General features: G+C 47.6%; 1 protein-coding gene across 1 annotated transcript in view; it reads left to right on the top strand.

The window, feature by feature from the left end:
* The first annotated feature begins 4,808 nt into the window (after nucleotides 1–4,808).
* LOC136631364 (myeloid cell surface antigen CD33-like) overlaps nucleotides 4,809–23,769 on the top strand; it is a 70,966-nt gene continuing 52,005 nt past the window's right edge. Inside the window, exons 1-3 of the mRNA XM_066605633.1 lie at nucleotides 4,809–4,938; nucleotides 13,377–13,748; nucleotides 15,312–15,575. Of these exons, the coding sequence (XP_066461730.1) occupies nucleotides 4,872–4,938; nucleotides 13,377–13,748; nucleotides 15,312–15,575 (703 nt within the window). The 5' untranslated portion in view covers nucleotides 4,809–4,871. The remainder of the gene's footprint in view (nucleotides 4,939–13,376; nucleotides 13,749–15,311; nucleotides 15,576–23,769) is intronic.

The raw sequence follows: 23,769 nt of genomic DNA, 5'->3' as shown, positions 1-23,769 counted from the left end.
ATTCCTCCACCAATCACAGACCTGTTGCTGGGTGGTGACATGCCCAATCAGAGTAAGACTCCTGACAGCCAATCAGGAACGCTGCAGGTTTTCTGGCAGAATGTGTAATAAGCAATGAATATGCAAAATTCATTTTAAAGGCACATACACAGATTTTAAATACAAGCAATCTTATTTACTTTTGTAGTGCCCAACTCTGGGCTACTACACTATGTGATGTACCTAATGTCATACAAACTTGAACTTTGGCAGGACCATTCTATAGGTGCTAAATAGGAAAAGTAGGGGGGTCACAACTTGATTATTCTATGCTAAGTGCAAAAGTAAGTGCACCCTTATGTAATTTACCTAATCTAATTCTCTAACTTTCCCGTGTTGTACAAACTTGAAATTTGGCCTTACCATTCTTTAGGTCCTAAATAGGAAAAGTAAAGGGATCATAATGAGATTATTCAATTCTTAGTGGAAAAGTAAGTGACCGCCTATGTTATGTATCTTCCCGGTGTCGTACAAACGTGAAATTTGCACGAGCATTGTTTAGATCCTAAATAGAAAAAGTAAAGGGGTCGCAACTTGATTATTCAATTCTAAGTGCAAAAGTAAGAGACCCCCTTTGCAATATACATAATAACACACATCAGTGCCACACAAACATGAAATTTGGCACAACCATTCTTTAGGTCCTACATAGAAAAGAAAAAGGGTCGCAACTCGATTATTCAATTCTAAGTGCAAAAGTATGTGACCCCCTATATTATGTAACTTCCCGGTGTTGTACAAACATGATCATTCTTTTGGTTCTAAGTAGCAAAAATAAAAGGGTCGCAACTTGAATATTTAATTCTAAGTGCAAAAATAAATGACCCCCTATATAATGTATGCATATGTGTATGTCCTGAGGAGAATATAACTGATCTCTGTGTGTATATACTGAAGAGAATTGTCCTCACCTCTATACGTATATACTGAGGAGAATCTACCTCACCTCTATGTGTATATACTGAGGAGAATCTACCTCACCTCTATGTGTATATACTGAGGAGAATATAACTGTCCTCTGTGTGTAGATACTGAGAATATATTTGACCTCTGTGTGTTTATACTGAGGAGAATATAACTGACCTCTATATGTATATACCGGGGAGAATCTTCCTCACCTCTATGTGTATATACTGAGGAGAATCTACCTCACCACTATGTGTATATCCTGAGGAGAATCTATCTCACCTCTATGCGTATATACTGAGGAGAATATAAAAGAATATAACTGACCACTGTGTGTATATATTGAACAGAATAAAACTGACCTCTAAGTGTATATACTGAGGGGAATCTAACTGACCTCTGTGTATATACTGAAAGGCTGTAAAGTACATAAAGAAGCAACCATGAACTACAGGGATGGAGCATGCCTTTAAGGCTAAGAAGGGGCTGCAACCAACAGTCTGGGGGTAAATTTGATTAAAAATGGGCGTTACCTTTAAGAGTAAAAAGTGAGAAGAATGAGAGGGGTGGCACATTCTGCAGAGGGACATTGGTACATGCAGCCTGAGGAGAATCTAATGCTTCTCTATGTATATACATATTTTATTCCTCGATTCCTCTGAAGTATCACGACTTCAAAAGAGCTGGTGAATCTCGCCCTCATATCGCATTCCCCACCATAAAAACCCCAGTGGATGGAGGTGCTTTCATATAAAAACAGCCCTTTCACAGTTTAGACAAATCTAAAATGATAATTCTTTATTAATTATATTTTAAAATTACTTAAACGAACACGGGGCACAACACAGAAGCCACTGGGTTGATGGAGATATAAGAGTCTCTTCAAGGACCTAGGTGCCACATCCTAATACTGCTTCCCTCTGTATACAATCATAGCAGAGAGGAAGAGCATGTTATGGGAAGTTGGCAACGTACAGTGGCTTTAATCAACGAACAATTAAAAAGAACTCGGACCAAATTCTATACTAGTGTCCCTCTCTTGTGCTCTTAGTTCACTATCAAAGTAACGAACAAATCAGCTACCATCACTAGATAGACTCAGCAATGAAGCTTAAATAGATGAGCATAGTATAGTTTTAAACAGAGGGAAAAAAAGTTTCTAGAGAGCTGTGTTGTAATAAAGGTTGATTGAAATGTATCATGCAGTGGTGCGGGCCTTCATATCATTATTCATAAACCTATAAGCCTCTCTAGAAACCCTCTTATGCTTGAATTCATGCGAGCAAAAGAGAAAGGATATAAGGACAAGTTGTGGGCCCAGTATAAATGTCAATGAGCACACTTCTTCTCCTTCCAGGGCCTGTTTAGTAGTCCTGGACTCTTAATTCATTCAGATTACTAGTATCGGCATTAATGCACTCATAGTTAGCTCTCTCAGTACTGTATAATCTCTTTCCATTTATTCTCAACGCGTTTCTCCGCTAATAATGGCGGGTCATCAGGAGATCAATGAGTTTAGTACTAAAGGATCAATTTTATATGTTTATTAGTACACAAAGCACGAATCATTGGTGCTTGTTCATAATGTATTTCCGAGTTTACTCCGAACCAATATCAAGCATATACTGCCAAGTAACGGTAATATCTCGTGTTTATATAGAGGGAGACTCTTTGAGGTATTAGAATGAAAGTGGCATTAGAGATGTGGGATAATAGTGGGTCTTGAAGGACCTTTTTGCCACAGGATGCCCCCTGACCAGACCGAGACTGTTATCCAAGAAAGTCTATATAGCAGCTAGGTCTGATTCAGTATCTCAGCATGCACAGTAGCAACTCTTTGACTGTGCCTGAGGACGGGCAATATAGAACAGATAATGTCTGTAGCGGCAGTTGTATTAGAGGAGACCTCTTTAGAGAATAAGCCCTCTTTAGAGAATAAGCCCTCTTGTGCCAACATGGATAAAGCGTGCACAGTAGCAATTCTTTAGCTGTGCCTGTGAACGGGCAAAATAGAGCAAGTACTGCCTATAGCGGCAGTTATATTAGAGGAAGCCTCTTTTTTAAAATTAGAGAATAAGCCCTCTTATGCCAACAAATAGATAAAAGTGACCCCTGTCAAGTAGTGCAAGGCTCAGGTTTTCCAATAAAGATGGTATAGGCAAAACCTGAGTCTGATCTAGTAGCTAGATATATGCACAGTGGGGTCACTGTAGCAGAGTCTCCATGTCCCTAAATAGGTCTCTATCTGAGATACAGTGGTATAGAGTATAGCATGAATAGAGCAGCGCCTCTGGCCTTGGTGGTAGGTCAGGTAGGTCAAAGAGTTGCTACTGTGCATGCTGAGATACTGAATCAGACCTAGCTGCTATATAGACTTTCTTGGATAACAGTCTCGGTCTGGTCAGGGGGCATCCTGTGGCAAAAAGGTCCTTCAAGACCCAGTATTAGCCCACATCTCTAATGCCACTTTCATTCTAATACCTCAAAGAGTCTCCCTCTATATAAACACGAGATATTACCGTTACTTGGCAGTATATGCTTGATATTGGTTCGGAGTAAACTCGGAAATACATTATGAACAAGCACCAATGATTCGTGCTTTGTGTACTAATAAACATATAAAATTGATCCTTTAGTACTAAACTCATTGATCTCCTGATGACCCGCCATTATTAGCGGAGAAACGCGTTGAGAATAAATGGAAAGAGATTATACAGTACTGAGAGAGCTAACTATGAGTGCATCAATGCCGATATTAGTAATCTGAATGAATTAAGAATCCAGCACTACTAAACAGGCCCTGGAAGGAGAAGAAGTGTGCTCATTGACATTTATACTGGGCCCACAACTTGTCCTTATATCCTTTCTCTTTTGCTCGCATGAATTCAAGCATAAGAGGGTTTCTAGAGAGGCATATAGGTTTATGAATAATGCTATGAAGACCCGCACCACTGCATGATACATTTCAATCAACCTTAATTACAACACAGCTCTCTAGAAACTTATTTTCCCTCTGTTTAAAACTATACTATGCTCATCTATTTAAGCTTCATTGCTGAGTCTATCTAGTGATGGTAGCTGATTTGTTCGTTACTTTGATAGTGAACTAAGAGCACAAGAGAGGGACACTAGTATAGAATTTGGTCCGAGTTCTTTTTAATTGTTCATTGATTAAAGCCACTGTACGTTGCCAACTTCCCATAACATGCTCTTCCTCTCTGCTATGATTGTATACAGAGGGAAGCAGTATTAGGATGTGGCACCTAGGTCCTTGAAGAGACTCTTATATCTCCATCAACCCAGTGGCTTCTGTGTTGTGCCCCATGTTCATTTAAGTAATTTTTAAATATAATTAATGAAGAATTATCATTTTAGATTTGTCTAAACTGTGAAAGGGCTTTATTACTAATAATTTAGACGTTAATCTGCTTCTGTGAGGGCATATGAAAACAGCCTTGCATCTACGGGGATGAAAGGATCCTTCGGCTCTGCTGTCATGGCCATGGCAGATGATCACACAGTTTCTCCTATTGCTTTCAATGGGTGCTTCAATATCACACAGACACATATAACATGCCACAATTTGTTTTCCATGCAATTCTATGCGGGAAAACATTGATCATGTGTATGAAACCATTCAAATGAATGGGGTTCATATTTCTGCGAGATTTGTGCGTCTCAAAACACGCAAATCTTGCACGATTTTATCACCTGTGTGAAGCTGGCTTTACAGTAGTTTTATATCAGTCATAGCAGAATATGTTGTAGTCCTCATAATAATGATGTCAGATGTTCTGCCATATATGTTACTCCTGTGTTACTCTTATAGGACTCCCAACAGGACAGACATAAAGTAAGAACTAATTAGTTACAAAGAATCTACAATCCATACGTGGTCTTACCCACGGGTTCATCTCAGGATCAAGATGAGGCACATAAAGCACAGCAGCATGTGGGTCGGTCTTGTGATTATGCTCCCTCTCTTCTGGGAAGGTAAGTACAACATATAAATATCTTGCTGATATAAAATAGACCTGATATTAATATTAATGAAGGTATCAGATATCATTGTCACATCTCAGGGAGGTGAGATTTCCGGTCCTGCCTTGTAGAGTCTCACCTGGAAGAACCACTTTTCTGTGAGTCAAACAATGAGCTGTACAGTAAGGACATACGGAAACGGCTGTATGGTAGATCTATATTACACACATATTATGAGTTCCCTGACAAATAGCACCATGTATTACAGGTTCCTGGGCCTCTTTGAGTATGAATGGTGTGGAGGGCATGCCAATAACTAGGAATTGCCCTAAACTGTCAGATGTGAATTTTGTTAAGAACACTTTTAGTCTCATTCAGGGCTTCTCTGTTATAAAATAGCATTTCTCATAGAAATACATATATTACCCCCTGCATAAAAGTAAGGTGACCAGAGATTCCCAGAGTCAAAGCAGGACAAAGGGTTCAGTGGCGGGGCTTATCCCAGCGTATGATTTTACGTTCGTTGTTATAAAAATTACATGACCAGTTCAAAAAAGACAGGGAGCAAATTCTGCAGCATTTCTTCATCCAATAAGCAGTCAAAATATGTACCATTTTTGCAGATTTTGACGGCAAATCAGCCGCCTATCCGCAGCTGATTTCATGCTATGCGGCGCTTCCCCTCACCTCCTCCGAAGGCTTCCAGCTGTCATCGCTCCCTGGCTTCCCGTTCCCAGCTGCCTGTAGTGGGCCCACCTGACCAGCGGCGCTGCTCCGGACCAGGCCACTGGGACTGGAAGCTAGGGAGCGCTGACGGCGCTGCACACACACAAAGTTCACACACACAGTATCTTATTCGTTTTAATCATGGCTATAAACACTTGTGTACACTAGACTAGTAGACGGTGTAAGGGCTACTTCAGAGGAGCGTATATTAGCACGCAATGTGCAGACAATAGAACCCATTGTTTTCAATGGGTTCACTCTCATTTTCACTTTTGTGCGAGCATTTCACGTGCAGCATGCTCTCTTTTAGTGCACATTTACATAAGAAAGGCCCTATAGCAGTCTATAGGGGGTGTGCAAATGCACACCCATGACCCACATGATTGTGCAATACACATCGGTGACAGATTAGGCTAAATAGCCTTTTAACTCAAGGCATGTACTATTCCCATGGGAACAATCCTGGTCAGTAAAATGCACAGATATGCGAGCAAAAGCGTGATGTTCACAGCACAAACACATTGCGCTATTGCGTGCGTTTTGCGTGTATACTCATGGGAAGCCGTACGAAGTTTTCAGTAACTCCAACAGACTAATGCCCCATTTACAACTGACAACTGTCAGAATAGCAATCTCCGCAAGTGGGTGACATCACCGCTAATTGTTAGCACTCATGCAGAGGGTTTAGACAGGCAGATCACCACTGACTATCGCTGATTTCTCGCTGACTTCTTGGTCAGCACTTCTCATTGTATGTGAAGCACTGAGCGGGAAAAGTCTAGATTTTCATGCTGGTTGAAAGTGAGCGTTAAACGAAATGTAAACAAATTGTGCACGGCGGCTTTACATTTTTGGTGCAACAATTATTGCGAATTTTTGTTTGTTTGAATGAATTTTGCCCGATAATGATCCCTTTTAAATGGCCTTTACTCCTACAGTATAGCTAACAGCTGAATGTGATGCTTTCTCTCCTGCCCATCACTGGTTAGAATTAGAGATGAGCGAGCGTACTCGTCCGAGCTTGATACTCGTTCGAGTATTAGTGTGTTCGAGATGCTCGTTACTCGAGACGAGCACCACGCGATGTTCGAGTTACTTTCACTTTCATCTCTGAGACATTAGCGTGCTTTTCTGACCAATAGAAAGACATGGAAGGCATTACAACTTCCTCATGTGATGTTCAAGCCCTATACCACCCCTCTGCAGTGAGTGGCTGGGGAGATCAGGTGACACCCGGGTATTAAAATCTGCCCCGCCTGCGGCTCACCACAGATGCATTCTGACATAGATCAGGGACAGTGCTGCTGCTGCTATAGGGAGAGCATTAGGAGTTATATTATGCTTGAAGAACCCCAACGGTCCTTCTTAGGGCCACATCTGACCGTGTGCAGTACTGTTGAGGCTGCTTTTAGCAGTGTTGCACAATTTTTTTTTTTGTATATCGGGCATGCAGAGCATTGCGTCCTCAGTCTGCAGTCATTGCACAGAGTATAGGGCCAGTACTGGTGAGGCAGGGAAAGAGATATACAGGCTATATAGGCAGTGGGCTTTTTCAAAAAAATTGGGGAAAAATACTAACTTGGGAAGCCTGTGACCGTGTACAGTTTACTGCGTGTCTGCTGGTGGTAGTATTCCTAATTAATACGCAGCTAAGCGTTACAGCAGGCGTGCGCAAAATGGTTTCCTGCCTCTGCTGTCTCCGTTACATCACCGCCGTCATCCCGGCAGAGGGAATCAGTATACATAATATTATACGCTGCCTACAGTATCTGTCTGCTGGGGGTAGTAGTCCTAATTAATACGCAGCTAAGCGTTACAGCAGGCGTGCACAAAATTGTTTCCTGCCTCTGCTGTCTCTGTTACATCACCGACGTCATCCCGGCAGAGGGAATCAGTATAGATAATATTATACGCTGCCTAAAGTATCTGTCTGCTGGGGGTAGAAGTCCTAATTAATACGCAGCTAAGCGTTACAGCAGGCGTGCACAAAATTGTTTCCTGCCTCTGCTGTCTCCGTTACATCACCGCCGTCATCCCGGCAGAATGAATCAGTATACATAATATTATACGCTGCCTACAGTATCTGTCTGCTGTATCAGCTCAGCATTTAAAAGAAATAGAAGCAAAATACTTAAGGCCTACTACTGGCCTTTGGCCACTTGACTGCTTCTGAGCTGTGAATTCCACTAGCTCAGTGATACGCACCTACGCCTCACTACAGGCGTGCGCAAAATTGTTTCCTGGCTCTGCTGTGCATCCGTAAGCGAAGTCAGCCTCCAACCACAGGCCAATAAGCAGCACATTTAATTACAGCGTTCTGCTTCTGCTCTACTCGTAATACACCATGCAGAGGGGTAGGGGTAGGCCTAGAGGATGTGGACGAGGAGGCCCAAGTCAGGGTGAGGGCACAGGCCGAGCTCCTGATCCAGGTGTATCGCAGCTGACTGCTGCGGGATTAGGAAAGAGACAAGTTTCAGGGGTCCCCAGATTCATCTCACAATTAATGGGTCCACACGGTAGACCTTTATTAGAAAATGAGCAGTGTGAGCAAGTCCTGTCGTGGATGGCAGAAAGTGCATCCAGCAATCGACCACCCAGAATTCTGCGCTGTCCACTGCTGCAACTCTGAATCCTCTGGCTGCTGCTCCTCCTTCCTCCCAGCCTCCTCACTCCATTACAATGACACATTCTGAGGAGCAGGCAGACTCCCAGGAACTGCTCTCGGGCCCCTGCCCAGAATGGGCAGCAATGGTTCCTCTTCCACCGGAGGAGTTTGTCGTGACCGATGCCCAACCTTTGGAAAGTTCCCGGTGTCTGGGAGATGAGGCTGGGGACTTCCAACAACTGTCTCAAGAGCTTTCAGTGGTGAGGAGGACGATGACGATGAGACACAGTTGCCTATCAGTGAGGTAGTAGTAAGGGCAGTAAGTCCGAGGGAGGAGCGCACAGAGGATTCGGAGGAAGAGCAGCTGGACGATGAGGTGACTGACCCCATCTAGTTTGCTAAGCCTACTGAGGACAGGTCTTCAGAGGGGGAGGCAAGTGCAGCAGCAGGGCAGGTTGGAAGAGGCAGTGCGGTGGCCAGGGGTAGAGGCAGGGCCAGACCGAAGAATCCACCAACTGTTTCCCAAAGCGCCCCCTCGCGCCATGCCACCCTGCAGAGGCCAAGGTGCTCGTAGGTCTGGCAGTTTTTCACTGAGAGTGCAGACGACCGACGAACTGTGGTGTACAAGGTTTGTCGTGCCAAGATTAGCCGTGGAGCCACCAGCACCAGCCTCACCACCACCAGCATGCGCAGACATATGATGGCCAAGCACCCCACAAGGTGCGATGAAGGCTGTTCACCGCCTCCGGTTTGCACCACTGCCTCTCCCCCTGTGCCCCAACCTGCCACTGAGATCCAGCCCCCCTCTCAGGACACAGACACGACCATCTCCCACACCCTCACCTCCGCTGTCCTCGGCCCCATCCAGTAATGTCTCTGAGCGCACCGTCCAGCCGTCGCTAGCGCAAGTGTTTGGGCGCAAGCGCAAGTACGCAGCCACGCACCCGCACACTCAAGCGTTAAATGTGCACATAGCCAAATTTATCAGCCTGGAGATGCTGTTATATAGGCTTGTGGAAACGGAGGCTTTCAAAAACATGATGGCGGCGGCGGCCCCGCGCTACTCGGTTCCCAGTCGCCACTACTTTTCCCAATGTGCCGTCCCAGCCCTGCACAACCACGTCTCCCGCAACATTGTACGCGCCCTCACCAACGCGGTTCCTGCCAAGGTCCACTTAACAACGGACACGTGGACAAGCACAGGCGGGCAGGGCCACTATATCTCCCTGACGGCACATTGGGTGAATTTAGTGGAGGCTGGGACAGAGTCAGAGCCTGGGACCGCTCACGTCCTACCCACCCCCAGAATTGCGGGCCCCAGCTCGGTGCTGGTATCTGCGGCGGTGTATGCTTCCTCCACTAAACCACCCTCCTCCTCCTACGCAACCTCTGTCTCGCAATCAAGATGTGTCAGCAGCAGCACGTCGCCACCAGTCGGTGTCGCGCGGGGTGGCAGCACAGCGGTGGGCAAGCGCCAGCAGGCCATGCTGAAACTACTCAGCTTAGGAGAGAAGAGGCACACGGCCCACGAACTGCTGCAGGGTCTGACAGAGCAGACCGACCACTGGCTTTCGCCGCTCAGCCTCCAACCGGGCATGGTCGTGTGTGACAACGGCCGTAACCTGGTGGCGGCTCTGCAGCTCGGCAGCCTCACGCACGTGCCATGCCTGGCCCATGTCTTTAATTTGGTGGTTCAGTGCTTTCTGAAAAGCTACCCACGCTTGTCTAACCTGCTCGGAAAGGTGCGCCGACTCAGCCCACATTTCCGCAAGTCCAAGACGGACACTGCCACCCTGCGGACCCTGCAACATCGATTTAATCTGCCAGTGCACCGACTGCTGTGCGACGTGCCCACACGGTGGAAATCTACGTCCCACATGTTGGCCAGGCTCTATGAGCAGCGTAGAGCTATAGTGGAATACCAACTCCAACATAGGCGGCGTAGTGGGAGTCAGCCTCCTCAATTCTTTACAGAAGAGTGGGCCTGGTTGGCAGACATCTGCCAGGTCCTTGAAAACTTTGAGGAGTCTACCCAGATGGTGAGCGGCGATGCTGCAATCATTAGCGTCACCATTCCTCTGCTATGCCTCTTGAGAAGTTCCCTGCAAAGCATAAAGGCAGACGCTTTACGCTCGGAAACGGAGGCGGGGGAAGACAGTATGTCGCTGGATAGTCAGAGCACCCTCATGTCTATATCTCAGCAAGTTGAGGAGGAGGAGGAGGAGGGGGAGGAGTATGAGGAGGAGGGGGAAGAGACAGCTTGGCCCACTGCTGAGGGTACCCATGCTGCTTGCCTGTCTTCCTTTCAGCGTGTATGGCCTGAGGAGGAGGAGGAGGAGGAGGATCCTGAAAGTGATCTTCCTAGTGAGGACAGCCATGTGTTGCGTACAGGTACGCTGGCACATATGGCTGACTTCATGTTAGGATGCCTTTCTCGTGACCCTCGCGTTACACGAATTCTGGCCACTACGGATTACTGGGTGTACACACTGCTCGACCCACGGTATAAGGAGAACCTTTCCACTCTCATACCCGAAGAGGAAAGGGGTTCGAGAGTGATGCTATACCACAGGACCCTGGCGGACAAACTGATGGTAAAATTCCCATCCGACAGCGCTAGTGGCAGAAGGTGCAGTTCCGAGGGCCAGGTAGCAAGGGAGGCGCGGAGATCAGGCAGCATGTACAGCACAGGCAGGGGAACACTATCCAAGGCCTTTGCCAGCTGTATGGCTCCCCAGCAAGACTGTGTCACCGCTCCCCAGTCAAGGCTGAGTCGGCGGGAGCACTGTAAAAGGATGGTGAGGGAGTACGTAGCCGATCGCACGACCGTCCTCAGTGACGCCTCTGCCCCCTACAACTACTGGGTGTCGAAGCTGGACACGTGGCCTGAACTCGCGCTGTATGCCCTGGAGGTGCTTGCTTGTCCTGCGGCTAGCGTTTTGTCAGAGAGGGTGTTTAGTGCGGCTGGGGGAATAATCACGGATAAGCGTACCCATCTGTCAACCGACAGTGCCGACAGGCTTACAATCATCAAGATGAACAAAGTCTGGATTTCCCCAGAGTTCTCTTCTCCACCAGCGGACAGCAGCGATACCTAAACAATGCGTAGGCTGCACCCGCGGATGGAAGCATCGTTCTCTATCACCATGAAAAACGGGGACCTTTTAGCTTCATCAATCTGTGTATAATATTCATCCTCCTCCTCCTGCTCCTCCTCCTGAAACCTCACGTAATCAGGCCGAATGGGCAATTTTTCTTAGGCCCACAAGGCTCAGGCATATGACTTTAGTAAACAATGTTTATACGTTTCAATGCTCATTAAAGCGTTGACACTTGCACCTGAACCAATTTTTATTTTAACTGGGCTGCCTACAGGCCTAGTTACAAATTAAGCCACATTAACCAAAGCGATTAATGGGTTTCACCTGCCCTCTTGGTTGGGCATGGGCAATTTTTCTGAGGTACATTTGCACTGTTGGTACACCAATTTTTGGGGGCCCTCGCCTACATTGTAATCCTAGTAATTTTTAGCCCACCTGCATTAAAGCCGACATTACCTCATCTGTGCTGGGCACTGCAATGGGATATATTTATGTACCGCCGGTGGGTTCCAGGGAGCCACCCATGCTGTCAGTCCACACGGAGTTGTAACTGCATGTGTCCACTTCTAAAGAACCCCAGTCTGACTGGGGCATGCGGTGTGGGCTGAAGCCCACCTGCATCAAATCTGACGTTACCTCAGCTGTGATGGGCAATGCAATGGGATATATTTATGTACCGCCGGTGGCTTCCTGGGAGCCACCCATGCTGTGGGTCCACAGGGACTTCGAATTTGGGATTTGTACCTGCCAGTGTCTATGTATTAAAAACCCCGGTTAGACTGGGGCATGCAGTGTGGGCCGAAGCCCACCTGCATTAAACCTGACGTTACCTCAGCTGTGCTGGGCACTGCAATGGGATACATTTATGTACAGCCGGTGGGTTCCAGGGAGCCACCCATGCTGTGGGTGCACACGGAATACCCATTGCGGAGTTGTACCTGCCTGTGACTATTTATAAAAAAAAACCCGGTCTGTCTGGGGCATGCAGACACCTTGACAGAATGAATAGTGTGTAGCACATAGGTTCCCCATTGCTATGCCCACGTTTGCAGCTCCTGATGGAGGTGGCACAGGATTGGATTTCTCATTGCTTCTGTACAGCATTATGGGCTTTTGCCCCGCCCCTTTTAAAGAGGGTCGCTGCCTGGCCGTGCCAACCCTCTGCAGTGTGTGCCTGCGGTTCCTCCTCATGGCAGACGCACTTATAAATAGACATGAGGGTGGTGTGGCTATGAGGCCAGCGTGTGGCATGAGGGCAGCTGAAGGCTGCGCAGGGACACTTTGGTGTGCGCTGTGGACACTGGGTCGTACGGGGAGGGGGGGGGGTTGGGCAGCATGTAACCCAGGAGAAGTGGCAGCGGAGTGTCATGCAGGCAGTGATTGTGCTTTATTGAAGGTAGTGTGGTGCTTAGCTAAGGTATGCCTTGCTAATGAAGGTTTTTCAGAAGTAAAAATTGTTGGGAGGGGGTGGGCACTCTCACCGCTATTGTGGCTTAATAGTGTAACCTGGGAACCTGAAATGCAGCCCAACATGTAGCCCCTCACCTGCCCTATCCGTTGCTGTGTCATTCCTATCACTTTCTTGAATTACTCAGATTTTCACAAATGAAAACCTTAGCGAGCATCGGCGATATACAAAAATGCTCGGGTCGCCCATTTACTTCAATGGGGTTCGTTAGTGGAAACGAACCCTCGAGCATCGCGAAAAGTTCGTCTCGAGTATCGAGCACCCGAGCATTTTGGTGCTCGCTCATCTCTAGTTAGAATGCTTTAGCAGCACTCTGGATAATTGTTGATGATGCAATCAGGGAGGTCTGGGTTGAGTTTGGACTATAAGACTCAGGAACTTTTTTGCATAATATAGCACACACTATATTTACTATGATTAGGTTCAGTTTTATAGAGTTGTGAAAGAAACAGATAAGGATTAAGAAAATAAATTCTCAATGTCTTTGTGGATTATTTGATAAATGTAAAATACCTGATATGGAGTAATGACATATTTTCTCCTTCCACAGGTGTCACATGTCAGGTCGTACCTGGATATTCTATTGATGTGCCTCCTAGTGTCCCTGTACAGGAGGGTCTCTGTGTCACGATTCCATGTAACTTTACTGCTGATTATAGAATTACATTCAAGAATTCCTTTGGATACTGGATGCGGGAAGCACTCAAATCACATTATATCATAGCAACTAATAATAAATCCAATCCTGTGAGAAAAACAAACTTCAATCTGACGGGAAATCCGGACACTGGAGATTGCAGCCTGACAATAACCAATGCCAGGAAAGAAGATGCTGGGACATATTACTTTAGATTTGTAGAAAGCAAGACCAGTGCAGTGAAATATAGTTTTAACAGTATGAAAACCACAATTACTGTAATCGGTAAGTGATGGCAGGGATCCTGCAGTAACAACAAGCTGTAGATCTATATGTACCTCATTGGTATGAATGGTTCAGCAAATTAAATGAAATTACATTATTAGAAATTCCTACATTCCTCATTAAAATCAGTTATTAATAAGAAAATGCATATTTGCTGAATACTGTAGATTTGATATTAAACTATAAAATATCTCTTGAATCATTCGTGTGTTCACAGAATCTGCTCTCTGTGCATCCAGGCCGTGTACAGACCATAATGTGATATTGTAGTAGACAACTGGGGGACAGAAGTTTTCACAGATTCCCCTTTTGTTGTTTAGTATTTATTGTTTTATCAAAGAAATTATACAAAATAAAACAAGTAGAACATTCTATAATACCAGATATTCAGATTACCCAGTATTACAGATGTATCGATATATTTGGTTATGCTACTTAGATCGAGCTGTCCAATAAAAAATTAACAAAAAAGAAAACACATGACAAAAACTGAGGCTAACTTCACACGTGAATGTGATATTGGGCCATGAATCCCGCCCCCATATCGCGCTTCTCACCATGGGAAATCCCCAAGGATGTGAGGCATTTTCATGTCAAAACAGCCTCGCATCACTTTAGGGATGCAGCAAAAATGCCCTGTGCATGCAAAAAGGTACAGTAAAATCTGCTGATATGCGTGCAAACGCACCTCGTTCACGCACATATGTGTTGCACTGAAGTGTGTTCAAAAACGCATACAAACGTGTGAAGCTGCTCTCATATACAGCAAAATAGGACATGCTGCATTTTATTTTTTAACGTGACAGAAATACGAATGTGTGAAGAAACCCATAGGAATCAATGGGTTTGATTCACTGCCTAATATGATACTATCAGAGATAGCATCATGTTCAAATTAGTGAGCCTACTGATGAGAATATTGGTGGCGCTCCGTCGTGGTTGGAGTAACTTACAGTCCCATATAATGAGGACTAAAGAGCCAATAGAGCGACAATTCCTCCAGCAGTAAGCAGACCAAGTCGGATATATTCAGTGCAGTTTGCTTCAGGTGAGATACCATCCTAAAGGTCATGCTCAGAGCTTCTTGGGGGTTTGTGTAAAGTACTGTGTATCAGTCTGAATGTGCTGCACCATTCATCTGAAGAGGAACTGGGATTGAGGGCGATCCACCACTTGTTCATATATTCCGGTAGGGGGTTGGCGATTTTTTTAGTTCAATTGATTGTAGAAAAAGGATATTCGTTTAGATTTCTGATTGGCAGCAATTAGAAAGTGCAACGTAGAGGAGTTGAAGTTGATGTCTTTAAGGGAATTATGTTGTGGAAACGATCACATTTGTAGAATTTCTTGCTGGAAAGTTGGTATTTTTGCATTAAAGATGTGAAGTATAAAGTATAGTTTGAATCTAGTATGCCTTGGATTGGTGAAATTCCCTTGTCTTCCCATTTATCCAAACCTAGTTTGGGAATATAATGATCTGGAAGTATATGGGTATTTGGGAATTTTTGCATTTTTGCGCAGTTTTTCTATATTCTCATAGCTCACTGCTTGTTCCTCCTGTAGATCTCACAGAAGAACCAGTCATCTCAGATCCTGGGACAGTCATTGCTGGTATAAATAAGACACTGACCTGCACTCCTCCAGGAAACTGCTCTGCAACATCCTTAGTAATCCAATGGAGGAAGAGTAATGTGGCCGGTGTCTGGGAGAATTCATCTACTGTAACATTTACCCCATCTCTAAATGATCACCAGGAAAATATCACATGTCAGACGACAAACTCCAGGGGGATGACAACTCAAAAAACTATTCTTCTTGATGTCTGCTGTAAGTACACATTATTTAACAAATATCCTTCTTCATGGTTGGAGATACATACCAGAGAGGATCATACAGAGGGCTTAGACAATAATGGCCCATAAAATTTAAAATTACCCTGCTCCCGGCTAGCATGAGTAGCTGAGCGCAGGGGGATGTCACCAGGGGCCGTGGTATGCTGTCCCTGGTCACATGATCACAGTTATCCAATAGATAATGGCGATCATATAAAGTTAAAAAAAGTGTAAAAAAAAAAAAAAGTTTAATAAAAATTTTAAGTTTTATCTCCCCTTATGGATCATATCCAAGAGGGGAGATGAAATTACATACCTAAGGCCCCCGGATTTAACCACAGACCTTATCCCAGTGTTTCGGTACACCTGTTCGTCATCAAAATGGCGGATGCATGCACAAAAGGCACAGATTGCCAGGGTAATTTAAAATCTCCCACTTCTAGCTACCAAACATAGCCAAGAGCCAGGAGATGTCACGGGGCCCGGGGTATGCAGTCCCTGGGGACGTGATTGCCGTTATCCATCTGTCGATGTTCCTCAACGGGATATTTATCCAGTCGCCGAAATAGTGGACGCAAGTGCAGAAGCTGGGGAGGGCCTGGGAAATTTAAAATTTACTTACTCTTGGCTTAAAGGTAGACGTGAGCCTAGAGCAGTGACTGGAGGTCTCTTTGAGTGGTCCTCGGTCACGTGACAAACAGGTAACGATCTAACTTAGGCCGGTCTTTTGAAACCGGATAGGAATTGAGGATTCTGCATGCATTAAATCTGCAGTAATATGCGGCTCATTCAAATTCCACAATTCTGCTCACATCAGCGGGTCAGAATTACATAATCCACTGACATAAAACAGAACGCAGCATGTTCTAGTGTACTGCAGATATCTGCAACATAGCCCATTGTGCTCTATGGTCGTGGATATACCTGCAGCCCATACACAACTACATTGTGTACAGGCTGTGGGTACCCGCATCATTGCTTAGCGATGGTGCGGGATATATAAAGAAAAAAAGGTGTACTGTGCATGACCACCTGTGTGAGTAGGCAGTTATGCGCAGTACACTACGTGGCCGTATACAGGGCCACGGCCGCGCTCACAGCTGGGATTCGCTGCGGGCCTCTGCAAGCGGATTCCCCATATGGCCATGTGAGCCCGGCATTATTCCGATCGCTACCTATAAATCATAGTTTAAAAAAAGCGCCTGAGAACGCTCGCTTCCTGCAGTTCCAGGAGCAGCTTGTTGAGCGCCTTTGGTGTGAGACCGCCACACCTTAGCAAGCTTACGAATAGAGATGAGAGAGTGTACTCGTCCGAGCTTGATACTCGTTCGAGTATTAGGGTGTTCGAGATGCTCGTTACTCGAGGCGAGCACCACACGGTACTCGACTCCATTACATTTCCTTCCCTGAGAAATTTGTGCGCTTTTCTGGCCAATAGAAAGACAGGGAAGGCATTACAACTTCCTCCTGTGACATTCCAGCCCTATCCCACCCCCCTGCAGTGAGTGGGTGGGGAGATAAGGTGGCACCTGAGTATTAAAATCTGCCCCGCCCGTGGCTCCCCACAGATGCACCCTGAGAGAGATCAGGGAAAGTGCTGTTTTGCTGTAGCTGCTATAGGGAGAGTGCTAGGTGTTATTTTAGTCTTCAAGAACCCCAACGGTCCTTCTTAGGGCCACATCTGACCGTGTGCAGTACTGTTGAGGCTGCTTTTAGCAGTGTTGCACAATTTTTTTTTTTTTTGTATATCGGGCGTGCAGACCATAGTGTCCTCAGTCTGCAGTCATTTTACAGAGTATAGGGGCAGTACTGGTGAGGCAGGGAAAGAGGTATACTGGCTATATAGGCAGTGGGCTTTTCCCCAATAAGTGGAAAAAAATACTATATTTGGCCTGCCTGTGACTGTCTTCAGTTTACTGCGTGTCTGCTGGGGGTAGTAGTCGCTGATTAATACCCAGCCTTGCGCATAATTGTTTCCTGGCTGCACTGGCCTTTCAGTAACCACAGTCCTCCTCCAACAGGGAAATCCAAATACAGGGTATATCAGAGGCAGTGGGCTTTTTCCCAAAAAGTGGAAAAAAATACTATATTTGGCCTGCCTGTGACCGTCTTCAGTTTACTGCGTGTCTGCTGGGGGTAGTAGTCGCTGATTAATACCCAGCCTTGCGCATAATTGTTTCCTGGCTGCACTGGGCTTTCAGTAACCACAGTCCTCCTCCAACAGGGAAATCCAAATACAGGGTATATCAGAGGCAGTGGTCTTTTTCCCAAAAAGTGGAAAAAAATACTATATTTGGCCTGCCTATGACTGTCTTCAGTTTCCTGCGTTTCTGCTGGGGGTAGTAGTCGCTGATTAATACCCAGCCTTGCGCATAATTGTTTCCTGGCTGCACTGGCCTTTCAGTAACCACAGTCATCCTCCAACAGGGAAATCCAAATACAGGGTATATCAGAGGCAGTGGGTTTTTTCCCAAAAAGTGGAAAAAAATACTATATTTGGCCTGGCAGTGACCGTCTTCAGTTTACGGCGTGTGTGCTGCGGGTAGTAGTCGCTGATTAATACCCAGCCTTGCGCATAATTGTTTCCTGGCTGCACTGTGCGTTCCGTAAGCGAAGTCAGCCTCAAACCACAGGCCAATAAGTGGCACATTTAATTACAGCGTTCTCTTTCTGCGCTACTCGTAATACACCATGCTGAGGGGTAGGGGTAGGCCTAGAGGACGTGGACGGGGGCGAGGACTCGGAGCCCAAGTCAGGGTGTGGGCACAGGCCGAGCTCCTGGTCCAGGTGTATCGCAGCCGACTGCTGCAGAATTAGGAGAAAGGCAAGTTTCTGGGGTCCCCACATTCATCTCACAATTAATGGGTCCACGCGGTAGACCTTCATTAGAAACTGAGCAGTGTGAGCAGGTCCTGTCATGGATGGCAGAAAGTGCATCCAGCAAACTATCGACCACCCAGTCTTCTACGCCGTCCACAGCTGCAACTCTGAATCCTCTGGCTGCTGCTCCTCCTTCCTCCCAGCCTCCTCACTCCATGAAAATGACACATTCTGAGGAGCAGGCAGACTCCCAGGAACTGTTCTCGGGCTCCTGCCAAGATTGGGCAGCAATGGTTCCTCTCCCACCGGAGGAGTTTGTCGTGACCGATGCCCAACCTTTGGAAAGTTCCCGGGGTCCAGAGGATGAGGCTGGGGACTTCCGGCAACTGTCTCAAGAGCTTTCAGTGGGTGAGGAGGACGATGACGATGAGTCACTGTTGTCTATCAGTGAGGTAGTAGTAATTTCAATAAGTCCGAGGGAGGAGCGCACAGAGGATTCAGAGGAAAAGCAGCTGGACGATGAGGTGACTGACCCTACCTGGTTTGCTAAGCCTACTGAGGACAGGTCTTCAGAGGGGGAGGCAAGGGCAGCAGCAGGGCAGGTTGGAAGAGGCAGTGCGGTGGCCAGGGGTAGAGGCAGGGCCAGACCGAATAATCCATCAACTGTTTCCCAAAGCGCCCCCTCGCGCCATGCCACCCTGCAGAGGCCGAGGTGCTCAAAGGTCTGGCAGTTTTTCAAGGAGAGTGCAGACGACCGACGAACTGTGGTGTGCAAGGTTTGTCGCGCCATGATCAGCCGGGGAGCCACCACCACCAGCATGCGCAGGCATATGATGGGAAAGGACCCCACAAGGTGGGACGAAGGCCGTTCACCGCCTCCAGGTAGCACCACTGCCTCTCCCCCTGTGCCGCAACCTGCCACTGAGATCCAACCCCCCTCTCAGGACACAGGCATGACCGTCTCCCGGCCAGCACCCACACGCTCACCTCCGCTGTCCTCGGCCCCATCCAGCAATGTCTCTCAGCGCAGCGTCCAGCCATCCCTAGCGCAACTGTTTAAGCACAAGCGCAAGTACGCCGCCACGCACCCGCACGCTCAAGTGTTAAACGAGCACATAGCCAAATTGGTCAGTCTGGAGATGCTGCTGTATAGGCTTGTGGAAACGAAGGCTTTCAAAAACATGATGGCGGCGGCGGCCCTGCGCTATCCGGTTCCCAGTCGCCACTACTTTTCCCGATGTGCCATCCCAGCCCTGCACGACCACGTCTCCCGCAACATTGTACGTGCCCTCACCAACGCGGTTACTGCCAAGGTCCACTTAACAACGGACACGTGGACAAGCACAGTCAGGCAGGGTCACTATATCTCCCTGACGGCACATTGGGTGAATTTAGTGGAGGCTGGGACCGAGTCAGAGCCTGGGACCGCTCACGTCCTACCCACCCCCAGAATTGCGGGCCCCAGCTCGGTGCTGGTATCTGCGGCGGTGTATGCTTCCTCCACTAAACCACCCTCCTCCTCCTACGCAACCTCTGTCTCGCAATCAAGATGTGTCAGCAGCAGCACGTCGCCAGCAGTCAGTGTCGCACGGCATGGCAGCACAGCGGTGGGCAAGTGTCAGCAGGCAGTGCTGAAACTACTCAGCTTAGGAGAGAAGAGGCACATGGCCCACGAACTGCTGCAGGGTCTGACAGAGCAGACCGACCGCTGGCTTTCGCCGCTAAGCCTCCAACCGGGCATGGTCGTGTGTGACAACGGCCGTAACCTGGTGGCAGCTCTGCAGCTCGGCAGCTTCATGCACGTGCCATGCCTGGCCCACGTCTTTAATTTGGTGGTTCAGCGGTTTCTGAAAAGCTACCCACGCTTGTCAGACCTGCTCGGAAAGGTGCGCCGGGTCAGCGCACATTTCCGCAAGTCCAACACGGACGCTGCCACCCTGCGGACCCTGCAACATCGGTTTAATCTGCCAGTGCACCGACTGCTGTGCGACGTGCCCACACGGTGGAACTCTACGCTCCACATTTTGGCCAGGCTCTATGAGCAGCGTAGAGCTATAGTGGAATACCAACTCCAACATGGGCGGCGTAGTGGGAGTCAGCCTCCTCAATTCTTTACAGAAGAGTGGGCCTGGTTGGCAGACATCTGCCAGGTCCTTGGAAACTTTGAGGAGTCTACCCAGATGTTGAGTGGCGATGCTGCAATCATTAGCGACTTCATGGCTGACTTCATGTTCGGATGCCTTTCTCGTGACCCTCGCGTTACACGCATTCTGGCCACTACGGATTACTGGGTGTACACACTGCTCGACCCACGGTATAAGGAGAACCTTTCCACTCTCATACCCGAAGAGGAAAGGGGTTCGAGAGTGATGCTATACCACAGGACCCTGATGGACAAACTGATGGTAAAATTCCCATCCGACAGCGCTAGTGGCAGAAGGCGCAGTTCCGAGGGCCAGGTAGCAGGGGAGGCGCGGAGATCAGGCAGCATGTACAGCGCAGGCAGGAGAACACTCTCCAGGGCCTTTGACAGCTTTATGGCTCCCCAGCAAGACTGTGTCACCGCTTCCCAGTCAAGGTTGAGTCGGCGGGAGCACTGTAAAAGTATGGTGAGGGAGTACGTAGCCGATCGCACGACCGTCCTCCGTGACGCCTCTGCTCCCTACAACTACTGGGTGTCGAAGCTGGACACGTGGCCTGAACTCGCGCTGTATGCCCTGAAGGTGCTTGCTTGTCTGGCGGCTAGCGTCTTGTTAGAGAGGGTGTTTAGTGCGGCTGTGGGAATCATCACGGATAAGCGTACCCGCCTGTCAACTGACAGTGCCGACAGGCTTACACTCATAAAGATGAACAAAGCCTGGATTTCCCCAGACTTCTCTTCTCCACCAGTGGACAGCAGCGGTACCTAAACAAAACGTAGGCTGCACCCGCGGATGGAAGCATCGTTCTCTATCACCATAAAAAACGGGGACCTTTTGGCTTCATCAATCTGTGTATTATATTCATCCTCCTCCTCCTGCTCCTCCTCCTGAAACCTCACGTAATCACACCGAACGGGCAATTTTTCTTAGGCCCACAAGGCTCAGTCATATTACTTTTGTAAACAATGTTTTTACGTTTCAATTCTCATTAAAGCATTGAAACTTGCACCTGAACCAATTTTTATTTTAACTGGGCTGCCTCCAGGCCTAGTTACAAATTAAGCCACAGTAACCAAAGCGATTAATGGGTTTCACCTGCCCTCTTGGTTGGGCATGGGCAATTTTTCTGAGGTACATTAGTACTGTTGGTACACCAATTTTTTTGGGCCCTCGCCTACAGTGTAATCCTAGTAATTTTTATGGGCTTCGCCTGCACTCATGCTACAGCAAGGTGTGTGGGGTTGGCCTACACTTTTGCTACATAAATGTAACTGGGGCCTTGTCTATACTGCAACTACTGAAATGTGAAAGAGACTGTTATCTCCCTAAACTGCTGCAACGGGAATGTTACTGTGGCCTGTCTTGATTGCTACTACTACTGAAATGAAACTAAGACTGTGCTCCCCCTATACTGCTGCTAGTGATATGTTACTGGGGCCTGTCTTGACTGCTACTATTACTGAAATGGAACTAATACTGTGCTCCCCCTATACTGCTGCTAGTGATATGTTACTGGGGCCTGTCTTGACTACTACTACTACTGAAATGGTACTAATACTGTGCTCCCCCTATACTGCTGCTAGTGATATGTTACTGGGGCCTGTCCCTAATGCTACTGCTGAAATGTTACTAATTCTGGGCTCTGCCTATACCGCTGCTAATGCTATGTCACTGGGGTGTGGAAACGGAGGCTTCCCAAAGACATGATGGCAGCGAGGCCATTTCCCACCAACACGGTTACTGTTAAGGTACATATAACCACGGACACATGGAGAGGACACGTAGTGCCTCAAAAACATCCCCCTCCTCCTCCAACAATGAAAACATTCTTGGCAAATACCTTTGCATTGGTCCGTCTGGTGGCAGTCCAAGAATTTCACTTTTAACGACACAACAAGAGAGACCCCTCACCATCCCCCCGCCATGGCCCACTTAATCATGGCCAAATTCTGAAAACCAACTAAATAAAACCGCGCTACTAGGTCCGCAGTCGCGACCACATTCCCACCAACGCGGTTACTGTTAAGGTACATATTACCAGTCTGACTGGGTCATGCACTGTGGGCCGAAGCCCACCTGTATTGTATCTGACGTTAGCTCTGCTGAGCAGGGCACTGCAATGGGATACATTTATGTACCGCTGATGGGTTCCAGGGAGCCACCCATGCTGTGGGTCCACAGGGACTTCACATTACGGATATGTACCTGCCAGTGTCTATGTATTAAAAACCCCGGTCAGACTGGGGCATGCAGTGTGGGCCGAAGCCCACCTGCATTTAATCTGACGTTACCTCAGCTGTGCTGGGCACTGCAATGGGATTTGTTTATGTACCGCCGGTGGGTTCCAGTGAGCCACCCATGCTTTGGGTCCACACGGACTTCACATTAGAGAGTTGTACCTGCCTGTGTCTACTTATAAAAAAAACCCAGTCTGACTGGGGCATGCAGTGTGGGCCGAAGCCCACCTGCGTTTAATCTGACGTTACCTCAGCCGTGCTGGGCAATGCAATGGGATTTATTTATGTAACGCCGGTGGCTTCCTGGGACCCACCCATGCTGTCGGTCCACACGGAGTTGTACCTGCCTGTGTCTACTTATAAAGAACCCCAGTCTGACTGGGGCATGCAGTGTGGGCCGAAGCCCACTTGTATTTAATCTGACGTTAGCTCTACTATCCGGGGCACTGCATTGGGATAAAATACAGGAGCTATACAGCGCTAATAAGACGTGCACAGCTACGCTAGCATTGGAGTCCGCTGTAGGCACGCGATTGCTGAGGGTTTGTGCAGAGGCCTATGTCCTGGGTACAGTGAAAGTCCGCTTCCAGCCTAGGATTGCTGAATCTGTGGGCCGAGGCCTATGCCGTGGGCGCGGTGCAAGTCTGCCATGTTTGGCCGCTCAGATCAATTTTTTGTTCATGTCTTGGGTTTCCTAGGACCCACCTATGCTGTTGGTGCAAACTTAGTTCCCATTGCGGTGTTTGACCTGTCTGGCACAAAGGCACTGACTGACTTGGGTAGAGGGCAGAGCGCTGACGGCTTTCCCCTTGCAGTGTGGATTGAGCTATGTGACAACTTGACAGAATGAATACTGTGTGGCACATGGATTCCCCATTGCTATGCCCACGTTTGCAGCTCCTGACGGAGGTGGCACAGGATTGGAGTTCTTATTGCTTCTGTACAGCATTGTGGGCTATCGCCCTGCCCCTTTTAAAGAGGGTTGCTGCCT

Source organism: Eleutherodactylus coqui, chromosome 6 (assembly GCF_035609145.1).
Source record: "Eleutherodactylus coqui strain aEleCoq1 chromosome 6, aEleCoq1.hap1, whole genome shotgun sequence".
Lineage (NCBI taxonomy): Eukaryota > Metazoa > Chordata > Amphibia > Anura > Eleutherodactylidae > Eleutherodactylus > Eleutherodactylus coqui.
Note: the sequence above shows the minus strand (reverse complement) of the source record. Positions and strands in the feature narration are given on the sequence as shown.